We start from the raw sequence: 22,594 nt of genomic DNA, 5'->3' as shown, positions 1-22,594 counted from the left end.
TAATTTCACCGCTCCATCACGTGTCCCTCTGCAGCAGCCGCCCGCTAAAACAGCAGTGAAGAATAAACATGCATTATAGAAGAAGAGGCGGACTTGAGTAAAGTACCATGGAAACCCGGCGACAGTACAAGGAGAAGCGCAGAATCAAAACCACCAAGTGAATACTGACCATCCTTGCAAGCATTTTTTTTCCAAGATGGCGCTGCTGTAGTGGCTGCTGTAGGCAGGAGCTCTGTGCTCTTGTGTCATCCTTTTGTGTTTCCCTCTTGTTTTCATGTCTTATTATATTTTCTTGCCTTTTGGTCCGGGACCCTTTGGGACTGTGTGACAAGGGGTGCCACTTTCGTGACCTCTGTGGTGCTTTTTTTGTGGACTTCTGGATCCGCCTCCCGGGAGCCTTTTGGCCATGGAGACCAGCTGCTGGGTGTCTGCTACACCAGAGTCTGTTTGGAGGGACTGGAGGAGATGCGGATGAAGGGACAGGGCTGCGGAGCTAGCACTGAGCGCTGGGACGGAGAGGCTTCGCGGTGTCTTGGCTGGTTGAGCAGGTGTCGGACACCTCAGTCACCTTGGACGTATCCTCGCTCATCCATGCGGACTGGACACTGGCCGAGAGTGGAGTCGGCTGTCTTGGTTGCTTTGTTGGGTCTGCTCCTGTCTCTGGCCATGCTCCCTCCTCCCCAGCGGACGATGGCGTGGAACACCGCAGAGGCCACCACAGTGGATATGTTTCTTTTACTTTTTATTCATAGCTGTATGTAGAAGTGTCTGCTTGTATCTGCTGCTTTAATGTCTTTAATGTCCTTTGTGTTCTTTGATGTTTGATGTTTCCCTCTTACACACATGGAAGAGGGACGTGTACCATGGTTATGAGTTGTTTTTTTATTTTTTTTATTTGTTTTTTTCCCTTGGCCTCAGTCTGCACCTCCTCTCCAGGGCCCAGGCAAAGACCGATTTTTTTAAATTTTATTTTAAACTTCTATTTTTTCCCCCCCTCCCCCCCTTTGTTTACCTTTATCTCATCTTTTTTGTAAGGAGCGCTGGAAGCCGGCAGACCCGTCAGCGATCCTGTTCTGTCTCCCTGTAATGTTTGTCTAAACTTGAATGGGATTGTGCTGAAAATTTTAATTTTCCTGAAGGAACTCTCCTGACGGAATAAATAAAGTACTATCTAATCTAATCTAAGCTTGGAGTTGGATGCGCATGAGTGACGGGTATCCATTTTGCTGCAGTCTAGTTTTGGTTGTGGTTGTCGCCCAAAATCTTGTCTTAGAAAAGTCATCGGACGGGAACGACAATAGTATTACAAGTTCCTTTTAATTTGAACTCAAAAAGATGAAACAACAAACTTGTCCGCGTACACAACACACGTTAGCGTGCAGTGAAGTGACCAAACCGTATTCAAAGTAGCTGCGCGTGATTTGGGTGGAATTTTGCTCGCGGGATTTTTGTATATCATCTTTGTTTTTTACAGGGCCAATTATTGCACGTAGCAAACTAGTCTGTCTGCCCACATTAGATTAGATTAGATTAGATAGTACTTTATTTATTCCGTCAGGAGACTTCCTTCAGGAAAATTAACATTTTCAGCACAATCCCATTGAAGATCAGACAAACATTACAGGGAGACAGAACAGGATCGCTGACGGGTCTGCCAGCGCCCCTTACAAAAAAGGTGAGATACAAGTAAACAAGTGGGGGGGGGATTAAAATGAGATTAAATAGAATTAAATACAATTAAAAAATCGGTCTAAGCCTGGGCCCCTGGAGAGGGGGTGCAGACTGAGGACAAGGGAAAAAAACAACTCATAGCCATAGTGTACAAAACATCAAACATCAAAGAACACAGAGGACATTAAAGACATTAAAGCAGCAGATACAACCAGACACTTCTACATACAGCTATGAATAAAAAGTAAAAGAAACATATCCACTGTGGTGGCCTCTGCGGTGTTCCACGCCATCGTCCGCTGGGGTGGAGGGAGCATGGCCAGAGACAGGAGCAGACCCAACAAAGTAAACATGAGAGCCGACTCCACTCTCGGCCAATGTCCAGTCCGCATGGATGAGCGAGGATACGTCCAAGGTGACTGAGGTGTCCGACACCCGCTCACCCAGCCAAGACACTGCGAAGCCTCTCCGTCCCAGCGCTCAGTGCTAGCTCCGCAGTCCTGTCCCCTCATCCGCATCTCCTCCAGTCCCTCCAAACCGACTCCGGTGTGGCAGACACCCAGCAGCTGGTCTCCAAGGCCAAAAGGCTCCCGGGAGGCGGATCCAGAAGTCCACAAAAAAGCACCACAGAGGTCACGAAAGTGCCACCCATTGTCACACAGTCCCAAAGGGTCCCGGACCAAAAGGCAAAAAAATATAACAACACATTTCATTGCGCCAAATCCAGTGCTAAAACAAAAGAAGCCCACGTGTTGGTGACTTTGTGCTTTTTTTAAATTTAGTATGACTGCAAAATAATCTACCGTGGTGCCAAAAAAAAGTTGTGACAGTGCAAAGATGTGAGCCAAGACCTGGAGAAAAAAAACCATGGGCAAATAAATACACGGAGCAAAGACACAGAGCAAATATGTGGAGCGAACAGGCAGAGCCAAAACACTGCTAAAAAGACGGAGCAAAGAAATGGCGCTAAAACACATAGAAAAGACATTGAGCCAATACCTAGAGGAGGGGTGGGAATTACATCGATCGCGAGCTACCGGTTGATCGCAAGCCAGGTATTAAAAAACTGTAAAAAAAAAAATTATGTAAAAAAACGGTCATCTACTGGCAGCTACGGCTGCCAAACGAAAACCATAAAATTAAAGTACACCAAATAATGATTAAAAACATTATATTTACAGAAATTTTCATGAAACGTTTTGCGGAGAAATATCGTAATTTTACAGGTTTTCACTAAATTATTAAGATTAACCACCTTTAATAAAGTGACGATGCAAACAGTTCTGCAGAAAAATACCTTTATTCTACAGAGTTTTTCCAAAATATTACGATCAACCACCTTTAATAAGTGACAATGCTGGCAGTTCCACAGAAACATACCATTATTTTACAGATTTTTTTCTGAATTGTTAGGATCAGGGGTCTCACATTCACTTTACCAGGGGGGCCACTGGATGCAGGGACTTGGTGCAAAGTGGGTTCACCTTCTATGAATGGCTATCCCGCCCTAACAACATTCTTACCGATCCTACCGATTTTACTCCGAGACTTTCGGTGACCCTCTCGTAGGTTGACCCGATGTTTGCCCGGGCAAATATATCACGGGCGTACTGTGACAGAACTTTATCGCCCTCTGCGTTCGCTCATTCACCGATCATCAGCTTGCCGACTTCAACGCGTGATGTGTATGGCTTTGACTGACGTATGATAGTGACTGCAAGACATACTTGCTCAACAGCCATACAGGTCACACTGAGGGTGGCCGTATAAACAACTTAACACTGTTACAGATATGCTCCAAACTGTGAACCCACATCAAACAAGATTGACAAACACATTTCAGGAGAACATCCTGACTGTAACACAACATAACCACAACATAAAAAATACCCAGAATCCCATGCAGCGCTGACTCTTCCGGGCTACACCCCCGCTACCACCCAACCCCTCCACCCCCACATCACCGCCCCCCTCCGTGCGTCGGTTGAGGTGGTGGGGGTGTATATTGTAACACATGGGATTATGGGTATATTTTCTGTTGTGTTTATGTTGTGTTACGGTGAAGATGTTCTCCTGAAATGTGTTTGTCAATCTTGTTTTGATGTGGGTTCACAGTGTGGTGCATATTTGTAACAGTGTTAAAGTTGTTTGTACACCCTCGGTGTGACCTGTATGGCTGTTGGCTGTTGATCAAGTATGTCTTGCAGTCACCAACGTATGTCATATTACAGAGAAAAATGTTAAATTGTTAGTATGAGCATAAACCTTTATATAAGAGGCTACATATATTGTTTGACTTGAATGTAAAAATACACATAAATGTTAAAAAAAAAAATTTGCCTTAAAATTACATAGAAAACTCGTCGTGTTTGGAGGAAGAAGAATACTGAGTTGCATCCCAAGAACACCACACCTACTGTGAAGCATGGGGGTGGAAACATCATGCTTTGGGGCTGTTTTTCTGCTAAGGGGACAGGACGATTGATCCGTGTTAAGGAAAGAATGAATGGGGCCATGTATCGTGAGATTTTGAGCCAAAACCTCCTTCCATCAGTGAAAGCTTTGAATGGTTGACCAAATACTTATTTTCCACCATAATTTACAAATAAATTATTTAAAATTCCTACAATGTGAATTCCTGTCTCTCACAGTTGAAGTGTACCTATGATGAAAATTACAGACCTCCGTCATCATTTTAAGTGGGAGAACTTGCACAATCGGTGCCTGACTAAATACTTTTTTTGCCCCCCTGTATTGGCCTCGAGACAACCCTAATTGGTGAACATTAGCCTGTACATGGAATCCGACACATGAAATCTGCTCCGTCAGCTGGTCTGGGCTTTAAAAACATGTTGACGTAAAACACAAACTACAACAACACTGAAATGTGTGCAATTAAACTTCCCTTTCACCAGCAAATGAGCAACATCTGCAGTCAAAGTGAGACCACAGGTGACTTTAGCACTAATGAACGCCTTTGCGCTTATTAATCACCTATCAGCTGAGTGTGTGTGTTTGCGCTAGAAACACCTCTTCGTGCTCTGGTGTGTGCGTGCGTGAGTACACACTTGTTTAACAATTCATCCCTTCATCGTATTAATGTCTTCATGGCATCCCTGCAGTGCTATGACTCCAATGCTTTTGTCAGCACTTTTGGCTCATTAAGAGGCTTTACATCAACACACACTCACGCACACACACACACACACAGTCGGTCCAGATGAAGCTACCGTCGACGATCAGAACGGGCGTTGGACTAATGAACACGTCATGGCCAATTAAAGTGGCACCAATGAATGTAGACACGCATACACACAAACACACACGCACGCGCAACTGCATAAAAAAAATGTAATTTGCACAAAATCCTTGTTGGAAGAACATGCTGTTATTTCATGTTATAACTGAGCAAGTGAACATGTATTTGTGTAATAAATGAGTAATCATCAATGATCCCCTCCAGCCCAAACAGCGCACCTCCCTGTCCTCATCGCTGGACGTCCAGCGGACCGTCAATCACAGCTGCGAGCCCAGCGAGGTGAGCTCGTCCCTGGGGTATGCCAGCTTCAGCACCAGCCCCCCGGCCAGCCCCCCCTTCAGCCCCAACCAGGACCAGGACTCGGCCGGGTCCAACGACGACTGTCCCCTTGCAGGTAAGACGATGGAACTCTTCCTTGGGTGGAGAAGTAACAAGGAAGCACAAATTAGGGTCTTGTGACGTCTTTTGGCTCAGTTTCCTTTCCTCCCACGTTCTTTTCTCTTTGGTCCTTTTCCTACTGACCTGCTCTCATGTTGCCATAGCGATGAGAATTCTTGTTGTCATGGCAAAGTGGCAACCGCTGATCGATAGATGAAGAGTCTCACCTGGTGTGTGTGTCGGGGGTTCAGAAGTCTTAAAAGACTTTCATCTGCCTTGAGCTTGACACACACACACACACACACACACACTTCCTACTCAACACACACACTTCCTACACAACACACACACAATGATTGAAGCCTTCTATTATCTTCTCATTGAAGCATGCATCCTATTTTAGAACATAATAAACAGCATTAGCAGCGCTGTTGACTTTGAGGACTTTTAATAGCGCACAGGAAGTTGCTAGTGATTGACAGGAAGTCGGTCTGAGGTCAGTCCATGTGCTCACGGCGAGTTGAATCGTGTCGCCCCCGAAGGGTTGTGGTCAAAATGCTTGGGATGACATAGCTGTAGCTTGGTTCCTGTCAATCGTCCCAAGCATGCCCGCAACACTCGTAACTTTGACTTGATTTCAGGTAAACATCGTCTACTGGCTTGTATTGCTCGAAGTGTTGTATGCAGAGGACCAAAGATCTGGAACCGGCTTGATGAGAGCCTCAGGATGCTGTATTCATTGTCTAACTTCAAAAAGAAACTGAAATTATATCTATTAACCACCTATCTCTTCGGGGTAGACTACTGTTGGGTTGTGCGTGGCTGAATGTATGTATGTATGTATGTATGTATGTATGTATGTATGTATGTATGTATGTATGTATGTATGTATGTATGTATGTATGTATGTATGTATGTATGTATGTATGTATGTATGTATGTGTGTATGTGTGTATGTGTGTATGTGTGTATGTGTGTATGTGTGTATGTGTGTATGTATGTATGTGTATGCTTTAGAGATGCGCGGTTTGCGGTCTCATCTGCGGAGTCCGCGGATAAACCGCGGGTCGGGCGGTTGACATGACGAAAAAATAGATTTTAATTCGATTCGGGCGGGTGGCGGTTGAACCATCCGGAGACATTTGGTATACATGGTTCTGGGATCGGTATCCTTTGCCATTCAAAGAGCCATTTAAGAAAAGCGAAGAAGTCAATAGGAGACACTAATATTCTCTTGAATGACTGCCGGTGAGCGGGGTTGGGGGCGCGGGGGTGTAAAATATATTCAGGATGTGTCATGAATACAAAGGATTATGGGTATTAGTTGTGTTGCGTTTATGTTGTGTTACTGTGAGGATGTTCTCCCGAAATGTGTTTGTCAATCTTGTATTGTGTGGCTTCTCAGCGTGGCGCATATTAATAAGTGTTAAAGTTGTTTATATCACAACCATCAGTGTACTCTGTGTCACCCAGTATGCCTTTCAAACTCATACGTGTGATTGCGGAAGCTGCACACAACATTAGATTAGATAGTACTTTATTTATTTATTAGCTTTCACTGTTATGCTGATGACACCCAACTCTACATGCCCCTAAAGCTGACCAACACGCCGGATTGTAGTCAGCTGGAGGCGTGTCTTAATGAAATTAAACAATGGATGTCCGCTAACTTTTTGCAACTCAACGCCAAAAAAACGGAAATGCTGATTATCGGTCCTGCTAAACACCGAACTCTATTTAATAATACAACTCTAACATTTGACAACCAAACAATTAAACAAAGTGACACGGTAAAGAATCTGGGTATTATCTTCGACCCAACTCTCTCCTTTGAGGCACACATTAAAAGCGTTACTAAAACGGCCTTCTTTCATCTCCGTAATATCGCTAAAATTCGCTCCATTCTGTCCACTAAAGACGCTGAGATCATTATCCATGCGTTTGTTACGTCTCGCCTCGACTACTGTAACGTATTATTTTCGGGTCTCCCCATGTCTAGCATTAAAAGATTACAGTTGGTACAAAATGCGGCTGCTAGACTTTTGACAAGAACAAGAAAGTTTGATCACATTACGCCTGTACTGGCTCACCTGCACTGGCTTCCTGTGCACTTAAGATGTGACTTTAAGGTTTTACTACTTACGTATAAAATACTACACGGTCTAGCTCCATCCTATCTTGCCGATTGTATTGTACCATATGTCCCGGCAAGAAATCTGCGTTCAAAGGACTCCGGCGATGTCCCACTGGGTGTGAGTTTTCCTTGCCCTTATGTGGGCCTACCGAGGATGTCGTGGTGGTTTGTGCAGCCCTTTGAGACACTAGTGATTTAGGGCTATATAAGTAAACATTGATTGATTGATTGATATTTACATGTTGCTGCACCAACAACCGGTTTGTACATGTTGTTGAAGGTGTCAAAGGCAATGGCTTCACAGCAGGACCATATTCTTGTCAACAGGATGAACGCTATTGAATAGTCGTGAGAACGTTAGCGGCTCCAATCGACTACATTACTCTGTGAAACAGTTTCAAATTGCTCCGTAAGTGGTAAAGGTGGCCAACCTCTGATGTAATTCAGCGGGCGGTTGGCGGGCGGGTACGGTCCGATAAAATGTTGGTTCGGGTGGACGGCGGGTGGATGACGATTTTGGTGATGCGGATGCGGATGATATAATTGCCTATCCGCGCATTTCTAGTATGCTTGCTTTTCTGCTCCTATTTTGTGTTTGTCATATCGTGTTCTTGTGCTTGCCACCATGTCTCAGCATTCCATGCATATACTGACCTCTGGACCCCCTGCCATAAGTTTCTTCTAGCTCAGTAGTACTCTACCTGTGAACATTTTTTTAAATCAAGTACCCCCTAATCAGAGCATAGCATTTTTGGTTGAAAAAAAGAGATAAAGAAGTAAAATATACGTAGCACTGCGTCATCAGTTTCTGATTTATTAAATTGTATAACAGTGAAAAATATTGCTCATTTGTAGTGGTCTTTCTTGAACTATTTGGGGAAAAAAGATATAAAAATAACTTAAAACTTGTTGAAAAATAAAGAAGTGATTCAATTATAAATAAAGATTTCTACACATAGAAGTAATCATCAACTTAAAGTGCCCTCTTTGGGGATTGTAATAGAGATCCATCTGGATTCATGAACTTAATTCTTAAGATTTCTTCACAAAAAGAGAAATCTTTAACATCAATATTTATGGAACATGTCCACAAAAAATCTAGCTGTCAACACTGAATATTGATTGCATTGTTGTATTTTTTCACAGTTTATGAACTTACATTCATATTTTGTTGAAGTATTATTCAATGAATATATTTATAAAGGATTTTTGAATGGTTGCGATTTTTAGAATTAAAAAAAAAAAAAAATCTCACTTACCCCTTGGGATACCTTCAAGTACCCCCAGGGGCACGCGTACCCCCATTTGAGAACCACTGGTCGAGCTTATCTGGGGTACCCTTCCATTTACCACCATCCTTAAATAAATATTCACTACTGTTGTAATCGTAATATGGTATTGTGAAAACTTGAAACTGCTGGCATGCGTGTAAAAAATCAGTCACTAATGACTTCCTGTCGTTGCTAAGCCTGTCAAGACGTTTTTGATTGACGGCGGCCATCTTTGTTCACACAATCTGGCTCAAATCCGACACACGTGTTCTTTGTCGGTCCAGTAAAAGCGTATACCAGTTTTTCCAGTGAGTCGGATAAACACCCGAAAGTTATAGCGTGTGTTTTTTAGTGCGGTGTGTAAGTCAACATTGATTATGGGTTACAATAACAGCGCCACCATGTGGTGCAGGGGTGCCCATTACGTCGATCGCGAGCTACCAGTCGACCGCGGGGGGTGTGTCAGTCGATCTCCAGCCAGGCTTTTAAAAAAAATAGACCTAAAAATGAGTGATCATCAATCTTCACCAAGACGTCACTTAAATGACATTCACGGTACCGGAGGGTCTTGTGAGATGACGCTGGCTGCTGCAAGATCATTATTATGAACATATGACCGAGAGGAAGACTAGAAACACTTTTTATTTCAACAGACTCTCGCGCCGTACCCTCCGTCAAAACTCTAAAGGCCGACTGCACATTTCCTATCTTCACAATAAAAGCCCTGCTTCATGCTGCCTGCGCTAACTAAATACAGAGTCTCGGAAAACTGGCGTGCACAAGCGATCCCTCAGAAAGCTGCGTGCACATCACTTGTGCACGGCAGCTTTCCCAGACTCTTATTTTGTTAGCGCAGGCAGCATGAAGCAGGCTTTTATTGTGAAGATAGGAAATGTGCAGTCGGCCTTTAGAGTTTTGACGGAAGGGACGGCGCGAAAGTCTGTTGAAATAAAAAGTGGTTTCTCGCCTTCCTCTCTGTCATTTTTTCACAATAATGAACTGGCAGCAGCCAGCGTCATCGCACAAGACCCTCGGGTGCCGTGAATGTCAATCAAGCAAGTTACGGAATTTTGCCGCCAATGTTTTTCTTGTAAAGTGTATGGAAGCTGGATGAATTAGATGCCAAAAAACCAACCACTTTCATGTGGGTATTGTACAGAAAGGACAACTTTTTTTCTCCTCCATTTGAAAATGTGGGCGTTATCATCATTACTGTCTGATTCCAATCAATGCAAGTCATCAGAATCAGGTAATACACCAACTTATATTCTTGTCTTCGTGAAAGAAAGACATCTATATGTGTTACACATGCTTGTATTATCATTAAACACATTTAACTTGTTTACAAAAATGTCTCTTTCATAAATAAATACATATAAATGATATATATAAATGAGGTAGATCCCCTCGTGTTGGTCAATTGAAAAGTAGCTCGCCTGGAGAAAAAGTGTGGGCACCCCTGATGTGGTGTATTTATAAGAAAACTAAGAGCGCGGGCAACACAGTAGGGAGCGCATGCCTTGACATATTTTCACCCTTTTGCTTACAGCGGTTCACTAAATTGGCCCTAGTGTGTGAATGTGAGTGTGAATGTTGTCTATCTGTGTTGGCCCTGCGATGAGGGTGGCGACTTGTCCAGGGTGTACCTCGCCTTCCCCCCGAATGCAGCTGAGATATGCTCCAGCGACCCCAAAAGGGACAAGCAGTAGAAAATGGATGGGTTTAGGAATACACCATGGCGGGACAGTACAAGCAGCCATCTTGATGCTGGTCAGCTAGCTCTATTTAATTAGCAAATTATCCATCCATTCATCTGATAATAATGATTTTATACACATGACATACATTAATAAAATATTTACATAGTTGATGTAATTAAATATATATAATTAGGGTAATAGCTGTTTTAAACTACTGTTTTATTATTGTCACACATCAGGCGCCATAAAAAAGGTAGTTTTTGTATGGGGTGTCGAACCCAAACTCTTATACAACACTCAGGAATACAAACCTCCCTCAACCAGTTTCACGGATAGTCCCCAAATTTGATTGGAGACAGTTGTCATGGCAGGACACGCAAAGTCTCAAGAGCGCATGTAGGCAAACAAAAGTCTGCCATTTTGTTTTGTTTGTCAGGGGCGCTCACACTTTTTCTGCAGGCGAGCTACTTTTCAGTTGACCAAGTTGAGGAGATCTACCTCATTCATATTTAAAATGTATATTTATTTATTTATGAAAGAGACATTTTTGTTAACAAGTTAATGGTGTTTAATGATAATACAAGCATGTTTAACACATATAGATTCCTTTCTTTCATGAAAACTAGAATATAAGTTGGTGTATTACCTGATTCTGATGACTTGCATTGATTGGAATCAGACAGTGGCGCTGATAACGTCCGCATTTCAAATGGAGGAAAAAAAAAGTCCTCCTTTCTGTCCAATACCACAGGAAAGTGGTTGGATTTGGCATCTCATTTGTCCAAATTGCATACTCGTTTTTAAACACTTTGTTAAGAGAGTTAGCATATGTGTGTGGCCCTTTAATGTCTGGCAGCAGGTGAGTGACGTCAGTGAGAGTGTTGGCGAGAGAGGAGAGGGAGCGGTCGCTGAGAGTGTTTAGTGTGGGATTTTGACTGTGTGCTAGACGTAAATAAAAAGCCACGATTTGCAACTAATCGCTGGACTCGTCATTTTGCACTGGAGTCCGGAATTGTGAAGACCCACTGCTGGGTAAAGTGAAGGGTGTTGCCCCGAGAATCCATCGGCCCTGGAGAAGTGTCTCCCCTGCACTCCTTGACTATGGTCTAGGCGCCGAAAGCAGGAATAAAAAAAAAAAAGTCTGCGGGCTATAGAGCGTTTTCCGTTCGGGCTCCAGTACTCTGGAATGCCCTCCCGGTAACAGTTCGAGATGCTACCTCAGTAGAAGCATTTAAGTCTCACCTTAAAACTCATTTGTATACTCTAGCCTTTAAATAGACCTCCTTTTTAGACCAGTTGATCTGCCGCTTCTTTTCTTTCTCCTATGTCCCCCCCCTCCCTTCTGGAGGGGGTCCGGTCCGATCACCATGGATGAAGTACTGGCTGTCCAGAGTCGAGACCCAGGATGGACCGCTCGTCGGGACCCAGGATGGACCGCTCGCCTGTATCGGTTGGGGACGTCTCTGCGCTGCTGATCGCTTGAGATGGTTTCCTGTGGACGGGACTCTCGCTGCTGTCTTGGATCCGCTTGAACTGAACTCTCGCGGCTGTGTTGGAGCCACTATGGATTGAACTTTCACAGTATCATGTTGGACCCGCTCGACATCCATTGCTTTCGGTCCCCTAGAGAGGGGGGGGGTTGCCCACATCTGAGGTCCTCTCCAAGGTTTCTCATAGTCAGCATTGTCACTGGCGTCCACTGGATGTGAATTCTCCCTGCCCACTGGGTGTGAGTTTTCTTGCCCTTTTGTGGGTTCTTCCGAGGATGTTGTAGTCGTAATGATTTGTGCAGTCCTTTGAGACATTTGTGATTTGGGGCTATATAAATAAACATTGATTGATTGATTGATTGAATACATTGGCATCAAACTCCGTAGCTTGCTAGCTTGTGCACGCTAGCTTTCTGAGACTCTTATTTTGTTAGCACAGGCAGGATGAAGCAGGTCTTTTATTGTGAAAACAGGAGCTGTGCAGTCGGTCTTTACAGTTTTGACAGCAAGTACGGCCCAAGAGACTGTTGGAAAAAAAGTGTTGTGTTTCTCTCCATCCTGTCAGTGATTTTTTTCTTAGTAATGAGCTAGCAGCAGCCAGCGTCATCTCACAAGATCCTCGGGTGCCGAGAATGTCAAACAACTGACGAAAGTGGAGTCTTGGTGAAGATTGATGATTGCTCATTTTTATGTCTATGTTTTTAATGCCTGGCTTGCGAACGTCTGACACACCCTCCGCGATCGACCGGTAGCTCGCGATCGACGTAATGCCCACCCCTGATGTAGGTCTAGCTTGTGTGCTATTGTGTGCCGAGCTGTTGTGTAGCTGCTAGCTCCTAGTCGCATATAGCCTACCATGTTTGCTTTTTGTGCATGACTTGATTAAAATACAAGACCAAGCTTGTTTTTTTTGTTTCGTTTTGCTGATATGTCCCGGCAAGAAATCTGCGTTCAAAGGATTCCGGCTTGTTAGTGATTCCCAAAGCCCAAAAAAAGTCTGCGGGCTATAGAGCGTTTTCCGTTCGGGCTCCAGTACTCTGGAATGCCCTCCCGGTAACAGTTCGAGATGCCACCTCAGTAGAAGCATTTAAGTCTCACCTTAAAACTCATCTGTATACTCTAGCCTTTAAATAGACTCCCTTTTTAGACCAGTTGATCTGCCGTTTCTTTTCTTTTTCTTCTATGTCCCACTCTCCCTTGTGGAGGGGGTCCGGTCCGATCCGGTGGCCATGTACTGCTTGCCTGTGTATCGGCTGGGGACATCTCTGCGCTGCTGATCCGCCTCCGCTTGGGATGGTTTCCTGCTGGCTCCGCTGTGAACGGGACTCTCGCTGCTGTGTTGGATCCGCTTTGGACTGGACTCTTGCGACTGTGTTGGATCCATTATTGATTGAACTTTCACAGTATCATGTTAGACCCGCTCGACATCCATTGCTTTCCTCCTCTCCAAGGTTCTCATAGTCATCATTGTCACCGATGTCCCACTGGGTGTGAGTTTTCCTTGCCCTTATGTGGGCTTACCGAGGATGTCGTGGTGGTTTGTGCAGCCCTTTGAGACACTAGTGATTTAGGGCTATATAAGTAAACATTGATTGATTGATTGATTGAATTTCCAATCTCAATATCGGATGGGGAAACATGATTTTTGGAACCAGATTCTTCTCCTTGGCATGTTTTTTTTATAACCAAAGTGTGCGATCACAAGTCAATCTCTTTTTCTTGACTTTTTCCGGAAATCGCTTTTTTCAGTATTCTGACTGGCTATTCCGGCTGAGGGTTGGAGTGCCACCTGTTGCTTTGGGCTTACAAATAAAGCCATCCTAAAGTAGATATCTTTTTAATGTAATGAGAGAAAAAATTAAATGTATAAATGAAATTTTTTTGTCTTTTCCTCCATGCATTCTTCTCATTTTTCTCTATTTTATAACCTTCCACACTCCCCACACGCGCTCTCTCTCTTCACTTATTAGCTTTAAAAGGCCTATTGTGAGGTTGCCATGGCAACACGTGGCTCTCACACACACACACACACACACACACACGCACACACACACATCACGAGGAGCGGGAGATGTTACGTGGGTACAGAAGCAATTCAAAGGATGCCAGTAAAAGGGAGAGGATAAAAAGGAGGAAGAGGGTGAGAGAAAGCGAGGTTGCAGAGTGCATCGTTGGTAGCGAGGGCTCCAGAAGACGCCAGCGACTTAAACCGGCGCCTTTCGCTCGCTCGCTTCCATTTCAGCGTGAACGTTTATACAACAAATCTCCTCGCCGGTGTCGGCCACCTGCGTGGGCGGCCTATTTATAACCAGTGCGTCCATCACGGATGCTGATGCTGCACCGCTGCTTCAATTTTTTGTTCCTTTTACGTAACACCAGACCCCTTCTTTGCCTTAGGGCCCCCCACACCCCCATGCTGCCATGCAGATGTCGACATTCTTCCCGACGTTTCTAACTGCGTGGTAATAAAGGATGGAAGTATGATGTGCGTCACTTATTCACTTTCTGATTTGTCGATCAGTGACCTTTTCTTTCTACGCAACCATCAACCAGGCCTCGACAACATCCTGCATGCTCGACATTAAAAACAAACACATATTCATATCATTGAATGTATATCAGGCAGCAAAAAAAATGTTTAGTTGTACCATGGTATTCGCATGCCGTTTTGCCAACATTTTGCCTAGCTTTTTGTATACCGTCTTGGTTATCGTACGGGGAATAAACTAGTCCGTTTGCCATGGAAGGGCACTTGGGCCATTTTTTTACAGTGTCATGATCCGCTACTTGGATCATGTCATGTTCTGGTTTGGTTCTGTTTCTGTATCGTATCTTGTTAGTATTTTGTCTTCCTTAGTTCCTGGTGGCACTTCCTGTTTTGTTCTGTTGTCATAGTTCTCCCGTCCAAAGGCAAAACCCAGTAACTCAATTTTGGTCAAAACTGAGCTGATAATAATTTTGGAGTTCCTAGGTGGTATGCTTTACATTAGTGTATGCGATATTGTAATTTTTTCCGTAAGTAAGCAGGACCTAGTAACTACCACATAACCGCGTGGATACAACAGAAAAACCTAGTATCTCAAGGGACCAATCGGAGCTTCTTTGTCAGTCGCCTTATCGTCTTTAATGAGACATTTGCACGAATGGGGGCCGACGGTCAACCTGATTATGTGATATTATGGCACGAGGGGATATTTAGAAGATTGGCTCAGGACGTTGCAAGCACCTTCATTAAATGTATTGTTCTTGATTCTTCCCCTTGCATACTCTTTTGGGCAGATAACTGTGGAGGTCAAAATAAAAACTGGACGCTGTACACGGCTCTTGCCCAATGTGCAAACGCAGAATGGGGCCCACCCGAGATTGTGATAAAATATCTGGAGAAAGGGCACACGTTCATGAGAGCAGATTCTATCCATGGCTCAATCGGCAAGACGATGAAAGCTCAAGAAAACATCTATAGGTTTGATGACTTTGTAGATCTTTGTAAGACAGCATCAAGATAGATTGGTTTTCCTTTGGACGGGAGAGTTACGTATTTGTGTCACCTGCCCTTTGTTTTTGACGCGCACCTGCCTCCTAATTACTGTCCTTATATAAGCCTGCCTTTTCCGTTACTCAGTCTCGCAGTCTAGTTTCTGTTCGATGCAACAGGTGACGTCGCTGATCCCCGATTGTCGTAAAGACTTTTGTACTCGTTAGCTTCCACGCTATTCCTCTGTTTAATTCCCTAGCTCACATGCTAGCGCCTTTAGTTCCTTCTAGCTCCCATGCTAGTTTGTTTGTTTTGTCTTTAGTGCCTTGTGCAAGTGTTTTTGTTCTTAGTCTGTTTTGTTAGCATAAATAAATCATCCTTTCTTACCTTCACGCTATGTCCATGTCTGACTGCATCATTTGAGAAAACGAACCAACACCACGATTGCAAGCGAAGCGTCACATACAGTAAACAAACCTGGTAGCTCGGTTTGCCAAAATTTTACAGTAAATTAAAACAAAACAGTGATATCGTTTTTCCATTTTACATGCTATTAAAAAAAACAAAACATTTTATTGTAAAATTTTGGCAAATGAGCTGTCAATTTTGTTACTGTAAAATCTAAAGATAACTGTATTAATATCATAAGGCAAGGGATACTTTCTAAACTATTTATTGTTACAAGAGCGAAGCCATTACTACCATGTGGCCCTCAACGAATCAGAGTTTGACACTCCTGGTCTAACTGATGTGCTTTGATTACTTAGTTGCTGTGTAACTGCTAGCTCCTAGTAGCCTTACACTGCCAAAAGTCAGTTTTCAAAAACAAGAAGAAAAAAAAAAATACAAAAATGAGGGGTATTTTATTTGAACTAAGCAAATGATCTGCCAATAGAACAAGAAAATTCAGTTATTCAAGACTTTCCAAAACAAGTAAAATGAGCTAACCTCAATGAACCCAAAAATACCTTAAAACAAGTATAATAACAAGTGCACTTTTTTGGTAGAAAAAAAGAGAAATTTTTGCTCAATTCAATCAATCAATCAATGTTTACTTATATAGCCCTAAATCACTAGTGTCTCAAAGGGCTGCACAAACCACCACGACATCCTCGGTAGGCCCACATATGGGCAAGGAAAACTCACACCCAGTGGGACGTCGGTGACAATGATGACTATGAGAACCTTAGAGAGGAGGAAAGCAATGGATGTCGAGCGGATCTAACATGATACTGTGAAAGTTCAATCCATAATGGATCCAACACAGTCCGCGAGAGTCCAGTCCAAAGCGGATCCAAACACAGCAGCGAGAGTCCCGTTCACAGCGGAGCCAGCAGGAAACCATCCCAAGCGGAGGCGGATCAGCAGCGCAGAGATGTCCCCAGCCGATACACAGGCAAGCAGTACATGGCCACCGGATCGGACCGGACCCCCTCCACAAGGGAGAGTGGGACATAGAAGAAAAAGAAAAGAAACGGCAGATCAACTGGTCTAAAAGGGAGTCTATTTAAAGGCTAGAGTATACAAATGAGTTTTAAGGTGAGACTTAAATGCTTCTACTGAGGTGGCATATTGAACTGTTACCGTTGAGGGCATTCCAGAGTACTGGAGCCCGAACGGAAAACGCTCTATAGCCCGCAGACTTCTTTTGGGGCTTTGGGAATCACTAACAAGCCGGAGTCCTTTGAACGCAGATTTCTTGCCGGGACATATGGTACAATACAATCGCAAGATAGGATGGAGCTAGACCGTGTAGTATTTTATACGTAAGTAGTAAAACCTTAAAGTCACATCTTAAGTTGCACAGGAAGCCAGTGCAGGTGAGCCAGTACAGGTTGTAATGTGATCAAACTTTCTTGTTCTTGTCAAAAGTCTAGCAGCCGCATTTTGTACCAACTGTAATCTTTTAATGCTAGACATGGGGAGACCGAAAATAATACGTTACAGTAGTCGAGGCGAGACGTAACAAACGCATGGATAATGATCTCAGCGTCTTTAGTGGACAGAATGGAGCGAATTTTAGCGATATTATGTGGAAAAATATTCTTAAATTAAGTGAATGTGTCATTATCTTGACATTAATGATATGCGCTCAGCATCATGACTTTTTTCATGCTTGAAGTAAGAAATGATTACTTTAAAAAATAGTTTTATACTTGTGAGTGTTAATGACACAGTTTTGCAACAGTTGAAATTCTAGTTTCAAGCATGTTTTACTCAATATAGTTCATAAAATCTCAGCAACAAGCTTTAATACCGTACTGAGATCATTTTAGGACCAAAACCTTAAACAAGTAAAACACTCTAACATAAAATCTGCTTAGTGAGAAGAATTATCTTTTCAGACGGAAAATAAGCAAATATGACCCTCATTTGAGATAGTTAATTTTACTTAGATTTCTGTTTTTGCAGCGTAAAACTCCCATGTTTACCTTTTTGTAAATGACTTGACAAAATAGAAGAAAAGATCTGTCATGACGGAGGGGGGGGGGGGGGGGGGGTTGCAGCTTGCTGCGGGGTCGTTCTCACCAGGAAAGCAGACGGACTACTCGGACATGGCGTGTAGGTAAAACCAGGATTTAATCTTGACTAAAAAAAGGTACAAACAAAAGGCACGCACAAAGCGGAGTCAAAAACAACGTAGGACATGAAACATGAACTAAACAACGCAATAAACTGAGGTTTAAATAACAAAGAAAATTTACGTGGCCAGACAAGAGCAGCATGAATCAAGCATGAACGGAGTGTGAAAAGAACAATGATGCAAGGCTGACTGACTGGCAAAGACGAGCTTAAATACGGCCTCTGATTAGTGCTCGGGAAGCAGGTGAGCGGGAGAGCACTAATCAAAGACAGGTGACCAGGGTGACAAAACAAACAAGGGAGTGCAAACAGGAACTAAAACAAGGGTGCACAAAAACAGGAACTAATGGAGTCCAAAACTAGCAGAAAATACAAAACGATGATCCGGACCACGGATCATGACAAGATCAACCATGGGTGCCTTTTGGAGGACATTTAAAGGCCTACCAAAACCCACTACTAACGACCGCGCAGTCTGATAGTTTATATATCAATGATGAAATATTAACATTGCAACACATGCCAATACGGCCTTTTTAGTTTACTAAATTACAATTTTAAATTTCCCGCGGAGTTTCTTGTTGAAAACGTTCCGGAATGATGACGCGTGCGCGTGACGTCCCGGGTTGCAGGGGACATACGTATTAGCGCAGCACCATTTGCGGCTAAAAGTCGTCTCTTTTCATTGCGCAATTAAACAGTATTCTGGACATCTGTGTTACTGAAACTTTTGCAATTTGTTCAATTAATAATGGAGAAGTCAAAGTAGAAAGATGGAGTTGGGAAGCTTTAGCCTTTAGCCACACAAACACACGGTGATTCCTTGTTTAAAATTCCCGGAGGTGAAGCTTTACTATGGATCAGAGCGGTCAAGCAAACATGGTTCCCGACCACTTGTCAACCGGCAGGTTTCGGTGAGAATATTGTGGTAAAAATTCGCCTCTTACCGGAGATCAGCTGAGATTGCGCCGTCCATGCAGCTGCCGTCGACTTCCCTCAGAGACTGGCGTCAAGACACCCGTGGACACACCCCTCCGACTATAAATGATAAATAAATGGGTTGTGCTTGTATAGCGCTTTTCTACCTTCAAGGTACTCAAAGCGCTTTGACACTACTTCCACATTTACCCATTCACACACACATTCACACACTGATGGAGGGAGCTGCCATGCAAGGCGCCAACCAGCACCCATCAGGAGCAAGGGTGAAGTGTCTTGCTCAGGACACAACGGACGTGACGAGGTTTGGTACTAGGTGGGATTTGAACCAGGGACCCTTGGGTTGCGCACGGCCACTCTCTCCCACTGCGCCACGCCGTCCCATCAGGTACTATCAGGTACTATCAGGTACTATTTAATCTCACTAAAACCCTAGCAACACAATAGAAAGATAATGGATTTCCCTGAATTGTCCTAGTAAATGTGTCTAAAAACATCTGAATCCGTCCCAATGCAATCGCCTTTTTTTTTTTTTCTAGTCCTTCGCTATCGATATCATCATCCACGAATCTTTCATCCTCGCTCAAATTAATGGGGAAATTGTTGTTTTCTCGGTCCGAATAGCTCTTGTGCTGGAGGCTCCTATTATAAATCAATCAATCAATCAATGTTTACTTATATAGCCCTAAATCACTAGTGTCTCAAAGGGCTGCACAAACCACTACGACATCCTCGGTAGGCCCACATAAGGGCAAGGAAAACTCACACCCAGTGGGACGTCGGTGACAATAATGACTATGAGAACCTTAGAGAGGAGGAAAGCAATGGATGTCGAGCGGGTCTAACATGATACTGTGAAAGTTCAATCCATAATGGATCCAACACAGTCGCGAGAGTCCAGTCCAAAGCGGATCCAACACAGCAGCGAGAGTCCCGTTCACAGCGGAGCCAGCAGGAAACCATCCCAAGCGGAGGCGGATCAGCAGCGCAGAGATGTCCCCAGCCGATACACAGGCGAGCAGTACATGGCCACCGGATCGGACCGGACTCCCTCCACAAAGGAGAGTGGGACATAGAAGAAAAGGAAAAGAAACGGCAGATCAACTGGTCTAAAAAGGGAGTCTATTTAAAGGCTAGAGTATACAGATGAGTTTTAAGGTGAGACTTAAATGCTTCTACTGAGGTGGCATCTCGAACTGTTACCGGGAGGGCATTCCAGAGTACTGGAGCCCGAAATGAAAACGCTCTATAGCCCGCAGACTTTTTTTGGACTTTGGGAATCACTAATAAGCCGGAGTCCTTTGAACGCAGATTTCTTGCCGGGACATATGGTACAATACAATCGGCAAGATAGGATGGAGCTAGACCTAGACAATGTGAGGACGTGAGGAGCTCTCACCTTGTGACGTCATCGTCTGCGACTTCCGGTAAAGCCAAGGCTTTTTTATTAGCGACCAAAAGCTGCGAACTTTATCGTCGATGTTCTCTACTAAATCCTTACAGCAAAAATATGGCAATATCGCGAAATGATTAAGTATGACACATAGAATGGACCTGCTATCCCCGTTTAAATAAGAACATTTCATTTCAGTAGGCCTTTAACTGGCCAGTATCAAACCGATATCCGATATCAAAATCGAATCAGGGACACTTTGATGCTAATTATATGGCTTGTGTTTGCATAACGTGATGCCATCAAGCTGCCTTTCCTCGGTGTCACATTCATTTAACAGTCATTTGCTGCTTGGCCTGCATATTTTTTCTGCGATTGATAAAAGCGTTGAGTCACGAACTGAACTCACCAAACACAAAGTGCGTCGCTGACACGTGGAGAGAATAGCGCGCGTCTTTGCCAAGTGTGACGGCGCCGCGAGAGTGTCTTGTAGTGCCCCGGGAGCGGCAAAAAGCAATACTGTGAGAGAGCGGCCAGTCGCCGTGGCGAGGCATTCAAATCAGCACCGGAAGCGAAAGGGAGTAGCTCGCTCTCCACCGCCGCCTCTCAGGCAGGGTTTGGACCACGCCCACTCGTTAGGTTAGCGCCCGGAGCTGAGCGAGCTGCTAATAACATCGTCGATCTCAGAGGAAATAGAACTCTATATTTCATCTATGACGCTGACTGGCAGCTCAGATATTACTCTCTGGTTTTTAATATCAGTTTGTTGCAGTATTACAGTATTTTTCTATGCTATTCATGCAGTATTCATATATCATGGCGGCTTGTGTGCTGCCCCAATGGCGCATGAAAGCATGCCTCATTTTAATGAAGTTTCTCCCCAAAGACGACAGCCACATTCCATTAAGGCGCGTCGTGGGGCCGCTGGGATTTGTAAATGAGCTCCTTCACTCACGTCAATTACTTCCACCTGTGCTCTTCTTCCCGCTATAGGAGATGTCAGTCTTTGCACGGCCATGATAAAGTGCGTCTATTTAAAAGGCACGTAATAAACACGAGTATACATGCCGGCATGCTGTAATGCGCATGAATGAAAATGCAATTTAGGTAGAAATTTGTCCCCGTGAATGCTGAAATGCTAACAGTTGGCACACGAGCCGGATAGGGTCAAGTGACAAAATATATGACTTAGGGCTGGGCGATATGTCGATATACGAGATATATCGCGGGTTTGTCTCTGTGCGATAAAGAAAATGACTATATCGTAATATTCGAGTATACGTTCTCACGCAGTTGATTTTGGCTGCGGGCGTTACACTACAGGCTCTTCCCACTCTTTCTTGTGTCTCCTTCTCACGGACAGCAAGCGCACATTCTTACATACAGTGGGGCAAAAAAGTATTTAGTCAGCCACCGAGTTTTCCCACGTAAAATGATGACAGAGGTCTGTAATTTTCATCATAGGTACACTTCAACTGTGGGAGACAGAATGTGAAAAAAAATCCAGGGATTCACATTGTAGGAATTTTAAATAATTTATTTGTAAATTATGGTGGAAAATAAGTATTTGGTCAACCATTCAAAGCTCTCACTGATGGAAGGAGGTTTTGGCTCAAAATCTCACGATACATGGCCCCATTCATTCTTTCCTTAACACGGATCAATCGTCCTGTCCCCTTAGCAGAAAAACAGCCCCAAAGCATGATGTTTCCACCCCCATGCTTCACAGTAGGTATGGTGTTCTTGGAATGCAACTCAGTATTCTTCTTCCTCCAAACACAACGAGTTGAGTTTATACCAAAAAGTTATATTTTGGTTTCATCTGACCACATGACATTCTCCCAATCCTCTGCTGTATCATCCATGTATCCATTTTGGTATAAACTCAACTCCTCGTGTTTGGAGGAAGAAGAATACTGAGTTGCATCCCAAGAACACCATACCTACTGTGAAGCATGGGGGTGGAAACATCATGCTTTGGGGCTGTTTTTCTGCTAAGGGGACAGGACGATTGATCCGTGTTAAGGAAAGAATGAATGGGGCCATGTATCGTGAGATTTTGAGCCAAAACCTCCTTCCATCAGTGAGAGCTTTGAATGGTTGACCAAATACTTATTTTCCACCATAATTTACAAATAAATTCTTTAAATTCTGTTTGTATTCTAAGTATAATACTCAGTATTATTCTTCTACCAAACACGACAAGTTGAGTTTATACCAAAAAGTTCTATTTTGGTTTCATCTGACCACATGACATTCTCCCAATCCTCTGCTGTATCATCCATGTATCCATTTTGGTAT

General features: G+C 43.7%; 1 protein-coding gene and 1 long non-coding RNA gene across 7 annotated transcripts in view; one reads left to right on the top strand and one right to left on the bottom strand.

Annotated features, from left to right (window-relative positions):
- The window catches only part of anks1b (ankyrin repeat and sterile alpha motif domain containing 1B), a 385,802-nt gene that overhangs the window by 202,959 nt on the left and 160,249 nt on the right, over positions 1 to 22,594 (top strand). For all 6 annotated transcript variants that reach the window (XM_061912138.1, XM_061912134.1, XM_061912133.1 and 3 more), the window contains one exon: positions 5,135 to 5,324. In XM_061912138.1, the coding sequence (XP_061768122.1) occupies positions 5,135 to 5,324 (190 nt within the window). The remainder of the gene's footprint in view (positions 1 to 5,134; positions 5,325 to 22,594) is intronic.
- Positions 5,070 to 20,915, bottom strand: LOC133560061 (uncharacterized). The gene is made up of 3 exons (XR_009808380.1): positions 20,703 to 20,915; positions 18,909 to 18,999; positions 5,070 to 5,344 (listed from the first exon to the last, which is right to left on the bottom strand). It is a non-coding gene; the product is annotated as an uncharacterized LOC133560061 (long non-coding RNA).

This window comes from Nerophis ophidion, linkage group LG10 (genome assembly GCF_033978795.1).
Source record: "Nerophis ophidion isolate RoL-2023_Sa linkage group LG10, RoL_Noph_v1.0, whole genome shotgun sequence".
In the NCBI taxonomy this organism is placed as follows: domain Eukaryota; kingdom Metazoa; phylum Chordata; class Actinopteri; order Syngnathiformes; family Syngnathidae; genus Nerophis; species Nerophis ophidion.
Note: the sequence above shows the minus strand (reverse complement) of the source record. Positions and strands in the feature narration are given on the sequence as shown.